A 19802-nucleotide genomic window follows, 5' to 3' on the forward strand; every position below is an offset into this window, starting at 1 on the left:
TAGCTCCTTTAGTTTACTGGAGTCTATAGTTGTAATCTTAGGGAAGTTTCAACCTTTTTAAAGAGTGTATGTTCAATTACTTCTGGTGCTCCATAGGTTTCTTCCAAGTGCTGCCAGATCATGTTAAGGGCTTCAGTGGCATCATTGATTTGAGCTGCACTGATTCTTTTAGCTTGTTGGTTTGACTTTGGTCCAAGCCATTTTACAAGTAGATCTAATTCTTCTTTAGGGGACAGGGACAAGTCTTTAATGACATTCAGAAATGAGGATTTCCAGCTATGAAAATTTTGTGGATCATCATCAAAGGTTTGCAAAGTGGCTGACATCAGTTCACGTTTCATTCGATATTTAGCCATATCATTTACCGTAGACATCTTTTGAGGATTTGCGGACATTGCGCTGAAGGACTGGTGTTGATGATTGAGAACTGGATGTGATACGTTAGGATGTGGTGTTGACATGTATGTGGATGGCCGATGGTGTCTGTGCTGTGGGTTCTCTTGCTTAAAGAGATTACAGGAGTAATGTAGGGGGATGGTGATGGTTTTGCCCCTGTGTTATCATGATGGTAGAAGGGATTCGTAATTGAGATTTGAGGTTATGATGGCACTTGGTTGCTTTGCAAGAATACTTGACAATCAATGAAATTTTTAACCTTTTCCTTGGAGTCCATGAGGTTGTCGCACGGATGTTCTTTGCTGTAAGGCTGTTGTTCTTCAAACTGTGCAGCTACTTCTATTATCTCTGCTTCTGCTGCAGCAGTGGCTGCTTCTTTCTTTATCTTTAAAATATGTAGCTGAGCCTGCATTTCAGCTTGTTGTTTTATTACTTCAGCTTCCTCTTCTGCATAGACCACCTGCACTTGTACCCTCAGCTTTGGCTCGCACTTTGAGAGCTGCTACGCTTGCAGATGACCTGGTAGACCACATTGAAGAAGAAGAGCACCGGGAACTCGTTTCCATTACCTTATCTTGTGCTTTCAGATTTGTGCTTTTTGATTTGATGACTGAAGTCAACAGCTTCTGAAGGGCATTGTATTCTGATAAAAAAAAAAAAGCTTTTTAGTGTTCTGTCCTCACTAGATGTGTAACTTCTATATCCAGTTACACAGACAGTGAACAAGTGAGAGGTTGGTTCTTGGCTTTTAATCTTTCAATAGCTTTCATGAATATTCTCAATTAACTTTAATATTTTGTCTTTGTAAAACTGTAAACAGACAATGAATATACAGCGATTAGAATTCTTTTCAATTACATATTCAAGCATAGCTAATTAAACAGTATTTACTGCCTAAACATTCAAAAGTAACATTAAATCAACACATTAAGCATTAAACATTACATTGGCATGTGTATCTCATAACTATGTTCTTAGTTTTAGGTCATGGCTTGTAATCCGGATTACCTTAATTAGCATAACAAAAGACAGCTAGCATAAGGCACTACCTAATGCTAACTCTTTGCACTTTACGTTTGCTTTTAGTAATATTTGCATCTCTAGATTAATAGATTTACTGTAAAACATCTTTAACCTACTAACCTTTATATTTATGACAAGTACTAGTGACTTACAGCCTTATGCTATCACAACTTCACTGTATGAGCCGCTCTTCAGCCATGACACTTAACAATGACCTCAACACTTAAAACACGGAAGTTACCATCCCAATCCATGCCACAAGATGGCGCTTAAAGTTCAACATGTAAACAAAATCATCTCTTTACAGTTAGCAATTAAACTGAACCATTACAAAATGTTATCTGAGCTTATATTGTTACTATATGCAATACTTGTAAGTTAATTGTGCAAAGCTATAATCTACAACTGGTTGATAAGGTATGTACTAAGGACAGTCATGATCCTGTCTGTGTATGAAAGTGCACTCGCCAGTATGGGGCAGGCCCTATGGGTCCTTGTAAAGAGCCAAATTATTAGCTATTAGCCAAATGCTGTTTAAAATTATTTTACTGCTAATTTTCAGTCATGCCAGCAGCTGCTTGTTGTCCTAAAACAGCTTTAAAGCGATAGTTCACCCAAAAAAAAAATTCTGTCATAATTTTCTCATCCTCATGTTTTAGTGAGGGCTCAGTGAGGGCTCCCAATCATCTGAGGAAGAGGACTTCTTTTCCTCCTTGAAGAAGACCAGCCCTCTTGAAACAACCCAGCAGTTGGATGCGTACCTGGGGTGCCCAGGAGTCACAGTAGAGGTACTGAAGTCCTTCCCATCTGTGTGCCAGCTATCACTTAAGCTTAATACGGCACTCCCTGCCTCAGCAGCTTGTGAAAGACTGTTTAGTGTTGCAGGGCTGATCTTCAGGCCAAAGAGAGCATGCATTGGCTCAAAGAACTTTGAGAACCAGCTGCTTTTGCGGCTGAACAAAGCCTATTGGTAACTCTTTGTCGCATGTTCTGTTCTTAAATGATGTTGATTACCTTGTTGTCGTTTGAGTACAGTACAATGTGTTTGTTTCAATAAAGGTTATTGATGACATGCCTCTGAACTTTGACCTTTTCCACCATTACAATATTTATAGCCAACTAGTTATATCTTCCGCTCCATGAAACACAGCTCAGTAGTACACATATATGGTTCTTTAATGTATTTGCATTGTAGGAGGAACCAGGGACAGTTGTAACACTTTTTGCAATTTTTAGCAATACATCAAAAACCATTTTTACTGGAATAACCAATTTGTTATATTATAAACTTCAATCTGTCAACTGCTGAAACGATGTATTTAAGTGGTTTTATTAAGGTATGTACAGGTTGCAAAATTGATTTTAATGCAGTCTCTCCACTGTTAAAAATGTCCAAGTGTACAGGGACGGTTGAAACGCATGTCAGGGATGGTTGTAAAGTCTAAAATATATATAATGAAACAATCATATTGTTACGACCCAATTACGGTCTAGGGGTATTTAGGAAAAGTAACACTCAAGAAAAAAGGATTTATTTCCAGGAGTATGTGTGTGAAATGGAGGAAGGCATACCAACAACTTCAATCGATAAGGGAGTTTATTAATCCCAATAGTAGTCTGGAAACAAAAGGTCTTCAGCGTAAAAACACCCTATCTAAACTACACTAAACTATCCAAAACATAAAATGTACAAGAGGTGGCACTAACTCCTAAACTAGTGTGTCTAATACAAAGATAAGGTATCCTATGTGTGCACAATGTATGTCGCACAACCTCTTACCTGTCCACTTTTCCCCTTTAACCAGAAAACGAGTCACCAACAATATACACAAAAGGTGACAGAACAGAACAAACGGACGGGTATGACACACAGGACACAAACTCACAAAAAATCGGCTTTGACAAAGAGTAACAACGAGGATGAATGAGACGCTCAGAGCAACTTGCACTCCTCCAGTGGTGTTTCTTAAAGTACTGGGATGATTGTGATTGGAGCAGAGGCTCATGACGTCACTTTTGAAGCCGAGAGATTGACGGTTCAATGGACCAATGGGAAACTGAGGATGGACCTGAAGAGAGACAGAGCGAGAGAGCAAAAAAAGAAGGCGCAAAACACAGGCACGGCCAGACAGACGTAACACGTATACTCAAAATAGAAAATATTATTTATCAGTCATGTTATGATGACTATTCATTTCATGTTTTTAAGTAATGATTACCTTTTTTTTCACAGAAATGACAAAAAAGAGGATGAAACGGTCAAATTATAATGCAAGAAAATTATTTATTGGGTAGAACACCTCAAAAAAGGTTAAACATGAACTCAAACATTCTCAAAAACAGAGAGGGGGTGGGTGGGGGTCTCGCTAGGCCTAGTCTGAGTCACAGTTGTGGCAAGTGTAAAAATGGTTTCCCTTCTTTTCCTGCCCTTTGTCGTCTGCTTTCTTGGGCCAGCTTTTGGGTGTGGACGTATGGACACAGGTGAAAAAGTTGTGTCCATAGCAGAGGATGATGGCTTAGGCTCAGGCTTGGACACCACACATCATGTGACAGGGGATGATGCTCTAAGTGGCATGGAGGATGCCACCGTTGCCACAGTGGATGATGGAGTTATAGAGGAAGATGTAACCTCTTATGTCACTGCTGGCATTGGGCCGTCTGTGACTAGGGATGGTGCAAAGTCACTGTCAGTGAAAATATTCCTATTAAAAGGCCAACCGTCTCTTACAACCGTCCCAGTATCACCAACCATGTTTTCATCTCATGTGAGCTAGCTTGACTGCTAGTTTGACACTTGTTAGCCATTTATATTTTTAGCTTACAAAATAGTGATTCCAATAATACTTGTTTGAATTCATAGACATTTGATCCTATAACAGCATCCAAAAAAGTACATCAGAAAGAAAAGTAATTTTTTACCTCAAAAACAAACTTTTGTAGATAACTCCGTCAGGAAGATTCAAATGTGGCTCCCTTTATGGCAAAAATGGAGGGGAACTAACTGAGCATGTGCACATTGAGTGTCATCACTAGGTTGTTTCTGATTGGAGGAATTCAAGGTGTTACAACCGTGCCCTGTTACAACTGTCCCTGGTCTCCCCTACTAAAATGCATTCTTTTTCCATGGGCATATACAGTATGGGACTGAAACAGGTAGCCTAGTGCATCCCAAATTTTTCAACATTATCATTTTAATATAACATTGTGTCATTATGGCCTTTAGAAATATGTTTTTTGAAGAGGTGGGGTAGTGCACAATAGGCCCCTGTGGCACAGCCTAAGCTTTTGTCCTTAATAGCATTTTTTCCTTGCATTACTTTTACTTTTGTACTTTAAGAATTTTTGAAACCAGTACTTTTACACTTTTACTTCAGTAAAAAGCTTGAGTTGATACTTCATCTTCTACAGAAGTCTTTTTAAACCCTAGTATCTATACTTCTACCTGAGTAATGAATGTGAATACTTTTGACACCACTGAATATTACATACGAAAGTTCACATTAAAGAATAATATGTTTATAAAAATATGATTATAGCTCAAAAAACTGATTATTTGTGTGTGGTACGATCATTTTCATGAAATCTGAGGTATCATGAAGTTCCCATCCCTTTCACACATGGAATGCTTATGGCAGGAACGTTTATGGCAGGAGAATTTGTGGTAGGAATGTTAATGGCAGGAACATTTCCTCCTGTTCTCTCTCTCCCTAGTCTGACACACACAATTTACCATGAAAGCACATATAACACTCATAAACAATAAATTTTAAATGTTATTTAAAATTTCCACTACATTTCACTCCTTTTTGTCCTTTAGGTCAAACTATATAAATGAAAATTTTACAATCAATACTTAAGGCATTCAAAAGACAGGTTTAGATGAAACATCAGACATGATCATATTCATTAACTAAAAGAGAAGAATAAAACTAAGCAAAGCTAATTTATCCATCTACATTTGTCAATGCCAGAGTTTGAATTTGATCAGGTGGAAAGTCCATGTCACAATCTCCAACAGATGTGTGCTCTCGTCTCTTCTCACTGCTTACCTGGTGCTCGTGTTCTTAATGTCGCTGCACAGGTACCTAAGGTCGTGAGCAGAAATTCCGGAGCTGTGGTTCTTCATGCTGGCTCGAATGACACCAGCCTGAGGCAGTCGGAGATCCTGAAGAGGGACCCTGGTGGAGACGGTTCGCACCACAGCGCCCACGGCGAGGATCATTGTTTCCGGACCGCTTCCAACATACCAGCGAGGAATTGAAAGGTTCAGTAGACTTTTTGCTTTAAATGAATGGCTTCAGTCATGGTGTCAGACTCAGAATCTACTCTTTATTGATAACTGGAATGTTTTCTGGGAGCGTCCTAGGCTTTTACGTGCTGACGGCCTACACCCCAGCAGAGTTGGAGCGGATATCCTCTCAGACCACATCTCCAGGGCGCTGCACACCTTCTGACTGGTAGACTACTCCTTAAATTTAAATTTCAATAGTCATCCTTCACCTCAACACTTCTGACACAAATGCACACATAGTTCACCCTATAGAAACTGTGTCTGTTCCCCGAGCAGTGAGATCAAAAAGTAAATACGTGAGAAGTTCTCAAAATAATCTTACTGTAATTAGACCAAAAAAATGCCATAGAAACAAACAAAAACAGTTCCTAAAGTTTGGTCTTCTGATCATTAGATCGCTTACACCCAAAGCACTTATTGTAAATGAAATCATCTCAGAAAATAGCCTTACTGCACTCTGCCTTACCAAAACTTGGATTAAACCAAATGACTACATCGGTCTAAATGAGTCTACACCATCAGGATATATTTATAAGCATGAGCCTTGTCAGACTGGCCGTGGAGGTGGTGTCGCCACTATCTTTAGTGATTACCTTACTGTTACCCAGAGAACACAGTATAGATTTAATTCTTTTGAAGTGCTTGTCCTTAATGTTACATTACCACACATGCACACAAAGAAATCCCAGAAGTCTCTCACTCTAGCGACCGTGTACAGACCCCCAGGGCCCTACACCGATTTTCTTAGAGAATTTACAGATTTTCTCTCAGACCTATTGGTTAACTTTGATAAAGCACTAATTGTAGGAGACTTTAACATTCACGTTGACAATACAAACAATGCTTTAGGACTCACATTTTTGGACTTACTAAACTCACTTGGGCTGAAACAAAACATCACTAAAGCAACTCATCATCATAATCACACACTAGATTTAATTATATCACACAGAATAGATGTCACTGACATAGATATCATACCTCAAAGTGATGACATCAGACCATTATCTCATAATTTACACACTACCTGTAGAACAGACTAACTGTGTCTCACCACGTTACCGACTCGGTAGAACTATTATTCCGACCACCAAAGACAGATTCACAAATAACCTGCCTGATCTGTCCGGACTTCTTACTGTACCCTTAAACACAAACAACCTAGATGTAATGACTTACAGCATAGACGCTATATTCACTAGCACATTAGACACTGTTGCCCCAATCTGATTAAAGAAGGTTAGAGATAAAACGCTTGCACCGTGGTATAATAGTCATACTCACACCCTCAAGAGAGAAACCCATAACCTCGAGCGAAAGTGGAGAAAATCTAAATTAGAGGTTTTTAGAATTGCGTATAAGGACAGTATATGGGCTGAGCACCTGAGCAAACTCATAGAAAATAACCAGAACAACCCCAAGTTTTTATTTAGCACAGTGGCTAGATTAACAAAAAACAGAAATCTGAACACACTATTCCATCACAGTTCAGTAGTGAGGACTTTATGAGATTCTTCACTGATAAAATCGAAAGTATCAGGAATAAAATAGGTGACGCTCAACATATGAGAGCAACTAGTGACCCAGTCTCACTTAAGGCTCTAGACACACAACTACAGTGCTTTACAAGTACAGGACAGGAAGAGTTAGATAAACTTGTTACCACATCTAAATCAACAACTTGCTCACTAGACCCCATTCCAACTAAATTACTGAAAGAAGTGTTACATAAAGCTGGTGAGCCTCTTCTTAATATTATTAACTCCTCGCTATCTTTAGGTGACGTCCCTAAATCTTTCAAGTTGGCAGTCATTAGGCAAACCTAATTTAGAAACCATTAAGAAACCTAATTTAGATCCAAATGTACTATCAAATTACAGACCTATTTCACATCTTCCGTTTATGTCTAAAATACTAGAAAAGGTTGAGTCTGTTCAACTGAGCTCCTTCTTACAAGAGAACAATATCTTTGAAGAGTTTCAGTCAGGTTTCAGGCCCCATCATAGCACAGAAACAGCACTTGTTAAAGTTACAAATGACTTATTCTTAGCTTCGGACTAAGACTGTATGTCACTACTAGTTCTACTTGACCTTAGTGCTGCATTCGACACTATAGAACACAACATTCTCCTAGATCGCTTACAAAATTACACAGGTATTCATGGACAGGCTTTAAGTTGGTTTAGATCCTACCTGTCTGATCGATACCATTTTGTAGAATGAAATGGTGAATCCTCCAGTTTATTACCAGTTAATCATGGGGTCCCTCAAGGATCAGTTGTAGGACCTCTGCTTTTCTTGATATACATGCTTCCATTAGGGAACATCATTAGAAGACATGGGATTAGTTTCCACTGCTATGCTGACAATACACAGTTATATATCTCATCAAAACCAGATGAAATAGCCAAAGCGTCCAAATTAACTCAATGCCTTAGAGAGATAAAAGACTGGATGAGTTGTAATTTTCTGTTGTTAAACTCTGATAAGACAGAAATACTACTTATAGGCCCAAAAACCAGTATACAGAAACTTTCACAATTTAACTTTCACTTAGAGGGATGTACTGTTACTAGTAGCTCGACAGTGAAAGACCTGGGTGTTATACTAGACAGCAACCTGTCCTTTGAAAATCATATCACCCATACTACAAAAACAGCCTTCTTCCACCTTTGAAATATTGCAAAGCTGAGAAACATCCTGTCTGTATCTGATGCTGAGAAGCTAGTTCATGCATTCATGACCTCTAGACTGGACTATTGTAATGCATTACTAGGTGGTTGTCCCGCATCTTTAATAAATAGGCTACAGTTAGTCCAAAATGCAGCTGCCAGAGTTCTCACTAAGACAAGAAAGTATGACCATATAACCCCAATTTTATCATCTCTACACTGGCTACCTGTTAAGTTTAGAATTGATTACAAACTGCTGCTACTTACATACAAGGCTCTTAATGATTTAGCTCCCATGTATCTAACTAGTCTTCTAACACGTTACAATCCTTCAAGCTCTCTGAGATCACAAAACTCAGGACTTCTGGTAGTTCCCAGAATATCTAAGTCTACTAAAGGTGGTAGAGCATTTTCTTATTTAGCTCCCAAACGTTGCAATAGTCTTCCTGATAGTGTTCGGGGCTCAGACACACTTTCCCAGTTCAAAAGCAGATTAAAAACTCACCTCTTTAGTCAGGCGTACACACACACACACATAATACATCCCATAAAATTATGCACCAATACTTTAGACTTGCACATTTTTTATGAACAGCAAATATGTTAATCCCTCTACACTGCTACTCTCTTTCTATTGTACCAGATCCGATCGTCTTCCGCGCAATGAAGATTTTGGACCTCCACCGAGATGAGGTTGACTCTATGAAAATCCTGAGACATCTACAGATCTACCAGCTCCAGTTGGACTCTAGGATACCAAAAGGAGATCAGAACTCCATGTGATCTTTACACCAATTCAACACTTGCTTGACTGGGTATGTGTGATCGTGAGGAGAAACAATGCTGGAGGAAGGTGGAAAGTGTCCAAAAACAAGGTGTTTGGTATGGTCCCTCAGGGAAACCATATTTACCAAAAAAAATCTTTCCTTTTTATGCTAAGTTGACATATGGTAAAGACCACGTGTCTAAAGGAGGGATGGTATCAGAATTGAGGAAACATTGGCATGTTATAGGCTTTATTTTCCTCCAGCATTGTTTCTCCTCACGATCACACATACCCAGTGAGATTTAGGATAGAAGAAAGAAGTTTAATCATAATGTTAGTGTTTTCTTTCTGCTCAGGTAGCTTTTCTGCTGCCTTTGCATCAGCTTTTGCAATACTTATGGAAATAGGATTGTTATTATGCGTATGCATATTTCAGGCAAATATGTGGAAGGAAACCCAAGTTATGACACATTAAACTTTCCAGCCGGGTCAGATTGACCCAAGGTCTGCGGAAGGGTTAAATGTGACATTCAGCATTTCTAAAAGTACAGTGTTATATCTCAACCATCATATGTCATATGTGCTGTTTTTTGTTCTAAAAGCAGTTGCGACACTACATGTGGTACCAACAGAGTTAATTTACTGTAGCCTACAATGTCTCTGAGGTATTGGCGGCCTTTTCTGCTGCAGCTACTGCTCTGAGACACATAGGCAGACCGACTGCCACTGGATCCAGTTGAGCTGAAAAATATGCTACTGGTCTGAGTTTGCCCCATTATCTTGGAGCACAACTGATGTCATGCATCCCCCTTATTCGTCAAAAGTTTGTGTAAATAGTCTCATTGGGTCAGGGATGCCGAGTGTGGGTGTCATCTGTAATGTCGGTTTCAGTCTTTCAAATGCAGTTTTTTGCAGTCTCGGTGCACGTCACTTTGCTGTGTGCTAGTAGGCCTTGAGGCCTTGCCCGTGAGCAATTGCACTCAGCGGTGCCTCTAAAACAGCATTATCTGATATGAACATCCTACAGTATAAACATATGCCTAAAAAGACATTAACTGTTTTTTGTAACCAGTTTTGGAATTTTCTGAATTGTCTCTATTCTACTTGACTCGAGTTGTTTACCTTCTGCAGAAATGAAATGTCCTAATAACTTCAGTTCATGTTGAACAAATTTCAAATTTGACAGCCTTATTTTTTTTTTTTAAGCCTGTGGGGTTCACACAGTACAAACGTGCTTCTCAGAAGCTGAAAACGTGATTCCGTGACTCTCAGCCCTCTAGCACCTTCAGAAAGTGTTTTTTGTGCAACCTTATATAAGCACACATTTGACAAGCTTGAAAAGTGTTTTTTCACCTTGTTTTGATGAAACATGATAAAACTCTGTGTTCATGTCAGAAATCACAGAAAAAAGCTTTTTTTTACTTTTTTATGGTAAAAAAAAAATATAAAATATGATAGTTCACATTAAATAATAATATGTTGATAAAAATATGATTATAGCTTGAAAAACTGATGAGTTACGTGTGGAATGATCATTCTCATGAAATATGAGGTATCAGCATGTGTTTTGAGTGAAAGCCCGCATGCATGTACAAACGTGAATCTCAGGAGCTGAAAACGTGATTCCGTGACTCTCAGCCCTCTAGCTCCTTATAGCGGTTTTCAAACAACCTTATATAAGCACACATCTGACATGCTTGAGAAGGACTTTTTCACCTCGTTTCGATGAAACATGAAAGGACACATTGTGTTTATGTTAGAAATTTCAGAAATAAGCTTTTTTACATTATTCTCTCTAGCTAAATCTGCCAATGATGAGTCCCCCCTTTTTAGAATGGATGTTACAGGTCGCTCTGACTCATAATTGGGAGCAAACCAAGCAGCCAGCTGTTTTTTTTTTTAGCCCAAAATTGAATGCATATACAGTAGCATATCCGTAAATTTGCTGGCTAGAGCAAAACGAAATCTGGAGATCCGTCCTAATGATGATTCAGACCCCAACTCATGGTTCAAAATTAAAGCAACATGAAGAACATAATCGCACCTTTTGTACAGATGTGGCCTTTAAGAACGAACGTCTTCTCCCACAATATTCTGCAATTCGTGCCGCAGTGTACCGCAGCTTTCTGCACTTCTGTTCGGGGGGGCTATCTTAGCAATCACCTTAATGTGTTTTGCTTCACAGAATATCCACCAGGTGGCGCATAAGAACACTGTTTCTCTTAAACACGCAAAGGATTTTGAGGTTGTATAATATGTTTATATTATTAATTTACATTTAAACATTTTAGATTTTTTATTTTACTTCACATTACATCAGAATTGTGAGAAATCATCCACAATAAAATATAATTATAAATACGTATGAAACACCATTGGCTATGGGATTTTTTAAATTAACATGTGTTCTTCTTCTTCTTCTTCTTCTTCTTCTTCTTCTTCTTCTTCTTCTTATTATTATTATTATTATTATTATTATTATTATTATTATTATTATTATTATTATTATATGTTGCCCACATTTACTCAATTAATAGCAATGTAAAATATAAAGGAAATCACAGTTCAAGTTAGGCATAACATAACATAAGTGACATTAAGAGATTTTATTCAGTTACTTTAATCATTTATTTTAGAGATATTTATAGAATATCTCTAAAATCATTTATTTGCATTGTCTTCTGTATTGCATTTGTTTTGTACATTTACAGGTGCACAAATACTGGCTAATTTTAATTTCATTAAGACACTGCTGTGTTCTGTATTGATCGATGTTCTGTAAATTTGTACTTAACAAGACTAAACCATGTTATTCAATTTGTTATTATTACTATTACTATTATTATTATTATTATTATTATTATTATTATTATTATTATTATTATTATTATACAAAAGATATATATTTAGCTGTAATATAGTTTGTGTTATTTTTTTCTCATAAGGGAAAATTATTATTATTATTATTATTATTATTATTATTATTATTATTATTTATTATTTACTGACATTAAAAATGGTCAAAATGGTTTCAAAACATTCTCTTGGCTTTGAAATGTACAGTACCAGCCTGTAATTGGGCATTAACTTTTGTGCCTCTAGAGTGAAAATAATTAAAAAATTCAGTTTTTTTTTTTACTACAAAATGAGACATTTTTGCATATTAATGAGGTTATTGTTAAATTTTTTGCAAAATATATGTTAATATGTTGTAAAAAAGTTAGACAAAAAGGTGAAAAAAAACGGCTATCATACAGTACCACTTATGTGGTCGCCCCCTATTTTCATGATTTTCGCCTAGATGACATACCCTCCTAAAAAGTGGTACAGCTCCCACAGTGGTCTCATTGGAAAGAAGATAGTCTCTAGTTTCTGATACAAGTGTCAGGGTGATTCTAGGCCTTACTGACACAGAGTTACAGAGGCTAGAATGGAGGGTTTTGATTTCCGTCAGTTATTTACCTGACAAACTGATTAAATACATTGCTGTAAAACATGATGGGAGCTAAACAACAACTCGGGGTCATAGCCACATGTCGTAGCTTTCACCAGAAAAAGTTTGAAGTCAAAAGACTCAAAAATTGATTTTATATGAATATTTTTCTACAGACATGTCTGTGCATTTATGTTTTGCTTGTTTGTTTGTTTACTGTATAACTTTGTATAAAAAGTTATTCATGCTGAATTTAAAAGGCCTATAACATAGGGAACCCCTCTGCCTAGAAACCTAATGTGAAAAACATTACTGTGAAAAACAACTGACGAAACTGAAAAATTGTGAAAAACAACTGACACCCTGAGGCGTGAGAGTGAGAAAGTTCGAGAATTGCGCAATAAAAGCTCTTCTCACGCCTCTACCAGGCACCCCTCCCCTACCAGATGTGTCATGTTGCGTCTTGTTGGAATCGTCTCCTTATTGGCTAAAGAGCTGTAAAGGTCCCGGATCATTAAATCGCTACTGAGGGAGCAATTGTCAATCAAAAGGAGGGTGTTCCACATAGAATGGAGAGACATCATTGGCTTCTTAGCTGTCTATCTCTGCACCACGGGCACCGATTGGCTCATGAATGGGATTGTTTGATTCGTTAGACTCAGGACTACAAATTTGATACAACTACAAGTGTAGTTTTATAAGCCTCCAATGAGAAGTGAGAGCCGAAAGAATGGACGGAAGTGAACTACTGTTTACAGTTTTCGGTCAGAAACGTAATTATTGTGAGGCGAGCAAAGCGTTTTGGATTAAAAGGCTTGGATATTCCATTTCCTTGGACTCTTGGGGATTTATGAAATATATTACCCAAGTGAAGAAAGGGAAGCGTTTAAAGGTAAGTAAACAAACTGATCTGGCGCCGCCTAGTTCAGGTGACTATCAAATTGATTACATTTTTATGACTGCTATAAATCATATTATGCTTTGTGTGTGGGATTAATAAAATCCTGAGATTTCAAACAATGTATAACATAACCGTGTATTTAGAGGATTTAATGCTTAAAAGTTACAATGAAGTTGATGCAGCCTCATCTCCTAGCGGTGGTGTGCCGTGGCCGGCACGGTGACCACATAAATATACTTTTTTTTTTATAAGTAGTCAAAACAGACAAGGTCAAGTTGACTCGGCGCTCCTAATTTGCATAGGAATTCAGACGAGGTCTGCAGGAAGGTTAAGTTATGCAATATCAACCCATTTTTTATAAGTTATAGACATTCATCTGAAATACCCTTTTAAGTTATGCATTTAATAGCATTTACACAAAGTAACTGCAAGAAAAAGCTTGTGCTTTGTATTAACCATTTGTTCATTACGTAAAACTTTCCACTTATTGCTGTAAATTTAGGTTATATCAACATGTGTCTCATTAAGTTATGCAATATCGACCCATTTTTTATAAGTTATAAACATTCATCTGAAATACCCTATAAGCTAAGCAGTAAATATCATTTAACCCACAGCAAGCTAGGTGGGCTCTAGTTTTCACTTGCTTCCATTTCATGGTGACCCATTGACCAGGTATTTAAAACAGCAAGGCAGATGATTTCTCCTGCCGTCATTACCCGTTACACCAACACACATGCCCCGGACCTATCCTACCATAATCCATTGTGCTTGCCTGGTCTGTTGAGACATAATGGAAGACTTTCACCAGACACAATAAAAAAATCTTAGCCTCCACCATCAGAATGCCCCCCCCCCTCCTTGTGATATTGCTGTTTCTCCCTTACCATTTATGACCCTGCTTTGTGTTTCCCATTTTGAGATTGTTCTGAGTTGCCTGAGTTTATTTTATTTTAAATGTATTTTTGCCTGTTCTTTGACTGTGCTTTTGGATTATGATTTGGATGTGTTCACTTTGAATTTATTGTTCTTTCCCACACAATTTCCCACACACCACATACTATTCTACATATGCTTCTGCATGGAGGAGTTGGTGTTGAATCTGTAATAAAGTTCAGCTAATTTATGAGTTTCTCATTAGCTCCAGGATACACAATTCCAAATTGACTGTATATAACTGTAGAAAGGGAATTATTTATAATCACACTCCAATGTATAATAATTTATATTCACACTTACCACCCAAGTGAGAATGGGCTCCCTTTTGAGCCTGGTTCCTCTCAAGATTTCTCTCATACCCTCTAAGGGAGTTTTCCCTTCTGCAGTCATTACATGCTTGCTTATTAAGGATAGTGATGAATTAAAAAAAAAAATTAAACATTCTGTACACCTGCTTTGAGACAAATGTACAGTGGGTACAGAAAGCATTCAGACCCCTTTAAATTTTTCACTCTTTTTCATTGCAGCCATTTGCTAAAATCAAAAAAGTTCATTTAGACATTTAGAAATTTTTGCAAATTTATTAAAAAGAAAAACTGAAATATCACATGGTTATAAGTATTCAGACTCTTTTGAGCTAGTACAGCCATGAGTCTTCTTGAGAATGATGCAACAAGTTTTTCCACACCTGGATTTGGGGATTCTCTGCCATTCTTCCTTGCAGATCCTTTCCAAGTCCGTCAGGTTGGATGGTGAACTTTGGTGGACAGACATTTTCAGGTCTCTCCAGAGATGCTCAATTGGGTTTTGGTCAGGGCTCTGGCTGGGCCAGTCAAGAATGGTCACAGTTGTTCTGAAGCCATTCCTTTCTTATTTTAGCTGTGTGCTTAGGGTCATTGTCTTGTTGGAAGGTGAACCTTCGGCCCAGTCTGAGGTCCTGAACATTCTGGAAGAGGTTTTCTTCCAGGATGTCTCTGTACTTGGCCACATTCATCTTTCCTTCAATTGCAACCAGTCGTCCTGTCCCTGGAGCTGAAAAACACCCCCATAGCACGATGCTTCCACCACCATGTTTCACTGTTGGGATTGTATTGGGCAGGTGATGAGCAGTGCCTGGTTTTCTCCACACATACCGCTTAGAATTAACACCAAAAAGTTCAATCTTGGTCTCATCAGACCAGAGGATCTTATTTCTCATAGTCTGGGAGTCCTCTATGCCGGCTTTCACATGTCTTGCACTGAGGAGAGGCTTCTGTTGGGCCACTCTGCCATAGAGCCCCGACTGGTGGAGGGCTGCAGTGATAGTTGACTTTCTACTCCCTACTGCATCTCTGGAGCTCAGCCACAGTGATCTTTGGGTTCTTCTTTACCTCTCTCACCAAGGCTCTTCTCCCACGATTGCTCAGTTTGGCTGGACGGCCATGTCTAGCCATGTCATGATTCTCATTTGCTCGGACATGTACTGTGAGCTGTAAGGTCTTATATAGACAGGTGTGTGCCTTTCCTAATCAAGTCCAATCAGTTTAATTAAACACAGCTGGACTCCAATGAAGGAGTAGAACCATCTCAAGGAGGATCAGAAGAAATGGACAGCATGTGAGTTAAATATGAGTGTCACAGCAAAGGGTCTGAATACTTATGACCATGTGATATTTCAGTTTTTCTTAATAAATTTGCAAAAATATCTACATGTCTGTTTTTTTTTCTGTCAAGATGGGGTGCTGAGTGTACATTAATGATAAATAAAATGAAATTTTTTATTTTAGAAAATGGCTGCAATGAAACAAAGAGTGAAAAATTTAAAGGGGTCTGAATACTTTTCGTAAAAGTGCAATACAAATAAAATGTAATTGAAATGAATGAATGGAATTATCATGAAAGTTGGCCCAATGGATGGTCCTGGAGAGACTGGGATAGAGGTGCTGAGAGGGTTTGTAGGTGTTGCAAAGGCTTGTGCTTTTCTACTTGGCCTAATATACGCAATTCATTTTATTCACCTTCAGTTATACATTTGATGTTTTTCAAAAGATTTTACTTGAGCTATACAGTGGCAAACTATGTCCAAAGATTCATTCTCTTAAGACAGGATTATTCATTGAATTAAATATTTCATTGATACCTGTGTGACTATTACTTTTCAACAAATATTCAGTCACACTCAACTACATACTGATCTACATTGTTAGTCTCCACTCTCTTTTGTGAAAAGGAAATTAGGAAATGTGTTGCATGTTCCAAAACTAAATGTTGAAGATATTTTTCATGAAGGGTTTCAAAATTCTTGTGAACTTCCTTTTGTCAACTTTGTCACATACTTTTCAGCAGTATTGTATTCATGATTTCTAGTTTTCAGGCTTTTTTATTTTGCAGAGAAGTATAGCAGTCTTTTACAAAACAAAACAAATGACAAAATGCTTTTTTTTTTTTTTTTTTAAATGTTTGCAAACCTGTAAATGAAGTGATACATATTGTTTCTAGTTGTTTCTCAATTTATTCTGTACAAAAATAAATGATTTATTATGTGCTTGTATATTATGTTTATTTTAAGACACTAAATGGTCTGGTATAGTGCAGACCAGTAGGCAGAACAGATTTATTCTATTCTGGATCTAAAATAAATTAAAATTGTATGTTGATCATCTCAATGAATTATACATTTTTATATATAGATATATAAAGATCTTAAATATTGTTGACACAACTTGAAGTTAACCAGAAAATCCAGTGGATGTTAGATATTTTTTAAGTTAAGAATGTTGAGCGAACATGCATACATAAGAAAACACATAATATTGCCTCAAGTTGAATTTACTTAAAAAGTCTGACGCAAAAATGTTGCATGTATATTTTAAGTAAATCCAACACCATTGTTACCAGTGTTCCTTTATTTCTCTTCAGTTCAGAATGCTGTATCATAATCACTAGCACCTTGCCAGCGAGACAGTCTCAAAAACCCTAGGCCAGGGTCATATGGTTGATATAAATAAGGGTCAAAGTTTGAGGATTCCAATGAACTAAGGGAGCCTGCAAGTGATCCAGTACCCTCAAAGACATAATAGTGCAAGCAGTCGTAGGGAGGGACACAGGTATCCTGATCAGCCTCAGCCAGCCGATCTATCATAAACAGGCGGAAGACTTCATCATCTGGCTCAATAAGGTGAGAGTGACATAGAGACAGATGTACACTTGGTACCAGTTCCTCTCTACAAAATGTATTCTTGCGGAAGGGTGTACGTGTTCTTAGTGGAATCTGGTTGTGTACATCTGGAATACCTTCACTCTCTACATAATGTATGATTTTCCTTGAGTACTCCTCTGTGTCAAGCTCCTCCATGACAGGTTTCTGCTGTTGTACTGTCCTGTGTCTCCACACAGCTACCATTAGTATCGCAAGCACTGCAAGTAAGAGAAAGAGACATTATTCCTTGTGCTGTTTACTTCTTAGCAATGAATGCTAATGCCATTTATTTGAATATTATAATTTATTTTTTTCATAGCAACAAATGTCTTGCCTCACAAGTGTACATATTCTAGCATCATTAACTATATTTATAGAAAAAAGTGATACTGTGAAGTTTTTAAGTAGTTAAAGGGTTAATGATGATCAGGAACAGTATTATAAAGCAAAACACATGGAAACCTATTACTAATTGTTGAATTGGTACTATAATGTAAGTAAATTATTTACAAGACCTATGATACCTGATTAATAGAGAATATTAATTACTAAATTGCTACATTGTAACCTTGCAATTTTGTAGTTTACTGCTGTCCAAACTAGTGATCATGAGGGAAACTCTCAATTCATAGTTTCACAGTGGAGATATGCATGTCCAAAACATTGACCTGCAGATATTTAAAATGATAATTATGTCAATTACAATATTCTCTCTCTCTCTCTCTCTCTCTCTCTCTCTCTCTCTCTCTCTCTCTCTCTCTCTCTCTCTCTCTCTCGCTAATATATATATTATGTTTTTCAATGTAAAATGTCCATGAATAAGGTCCATCAGGTCTGAGAGTACAGTGTATTACATTTGCTTCTCCCAGGTACTTACTATTTTAAAAGATTTTCTGACAATCTATAAAAAGAAATTCACATAGGAGGGCACCATACATATGTCATATGTTGTTGTTATTATTATTATTATTATTATTATTATTATTATTATTATTATTATTATTATTATTATTATTATTATTAAATCTTCTCAATCATCTTAATATCTCTATTAAATCCTTGTTAATCCTTAAATAACTTGTCAGACACAGATCATACTTGCCTGCTTGATGTGAAGCAGAGCTGATTTATATCTTACTGTAACAGGCTCTCTGTCAAAAGAGCATTCTGTGATTTATTTATTTATTTATTTATTTATTTTTTGGTGTCTAATTCTGTGCTTTTAATCTGGCAAGTAATAAAGTCACATATACATTTTGTTTGTAGTCATATTTATTTTATATTGCAATTAATATATCATACCTATTACAATGATGAAGCATAATGAGAGGCCTAGAAGGGCCTGCATGTTGAAACCCATAGAAATGGCCAGTGCTTTCGTTCCACTAGATTGGCAGTGCCCTCTAAACTGGCATACACAAACACTGATGGTAAGAGTGGCAGTGCTGGAGAGAGCAGGAGAGCCACTGTCTGTTATGACCACATTGAGCTGATAAAGTATATGATCATGACGTGTAAATGTGCTACGACGGGTCAAAATGCCTGCTGTGTTGTCTGTTAAAAAAGGGAGATTCATTTTAAAAAACAACAGACATCTAACTTTTCTAAATGTATTTTGATACAACACAAATACAGTTCTAAATATATTTTAATAACAAAACAATATTCATGTTAGATATTTCTTCACAAAAAACATGAGCTGTGTTTTGTTATTGTGTGGTGTACTGCACCTTGGTTGTCCCTGATGGTGAAGTTTGGGTTAATGATTTTATCTGCCACCATGGAAAAATAAAAATGATGACCTTCTGCTGGATCATCTGCATCCACAGCACTTATAACCTGGATGACCTTTATTAAAAAATATTAGCAAGAGACTTTTAACAAACATTTTTTATTGCAATTGTGCCATTTTTGAACACTTTTTTTCTGCTGATAAATAATATAAATCGAATATTATTCTTATGAAACAATACTTTAGAAGTGCTGTTCTGGTGTATACTGTTTGTGCCAAGCTGGCAAGAATAAATAACTTGCTGTTATGAGCATGATATCAAAATAGAATTTTGGAATGCTAAATTTGATAAATAATATATAGGGAAATGCTTGTTATAATCAGTTTGAATAACACAGAGGTAGAGGAATGGGTTACAAGTGGGACAACAATGGTCAAATAGAAAGAACAAAGTTGGTTCTAAAAGTGCAA

The 19802-nt window shown here is 37.1% G+C and overlaps 1 protein-coding gene across 3 annotated transcripts in view; it reads right to left on the bottom strand.

The window, feature by feature from the left end:
• Positions 1 to 16770: 16770 nt before the first annotated feature.
• Positions 16771 to 19802, bottom strand: part of cdh19 (cadherin 19, type 2) — a 47848-nt gene continuing 44816 nt past the window's right edge. The window contains exons 10-13 of one of the 3 annotated variants that reach the window (XM_027176896.2): positions 19330 to 19447; positions 18902 to 19153; positions 18702 to 18750; positions 17686 to 17817 (exon numbers count right to left, since the gene is read on the bottom strand). In XM_027176896.2, the coding sequence (XP_027032697.2) occupies positions 18734 to 18750; positions 18902 to 19153; positions 19330 to 19447 (387 nt within the window). In that variant the 3' untranslated portion in view covers positions 17686 to 17817; positions 18702 to 18733. Of the gene's footprint in view, positions 17818 to 18701; positions 18751 to 18901; positions 19154 to 19329; positions 19448 to 19802 lie in introns of all 3 variants that reach the window. The other 2 variants (XM_047808894.1, XM_027176886.2) reach the window with 2 other exon arrangements.

This window comes from Tachysurus fulvidraco, chromosome 25 (assembly GCF_022655615.1).
Source record: "Tachysurus fulvidraco isolate hzauxx_2018 chromosome 25, HZAU_PFXX_2.0, whole genome shotgun sequence".
Taxonomy (NCBI): domain Eukaryota; kingdom Metazoa; phylum Chordata; class Actinopteri; order Siluriformes; family Bagridae; genus Tachysurus; species Tachysurus fulvidraco.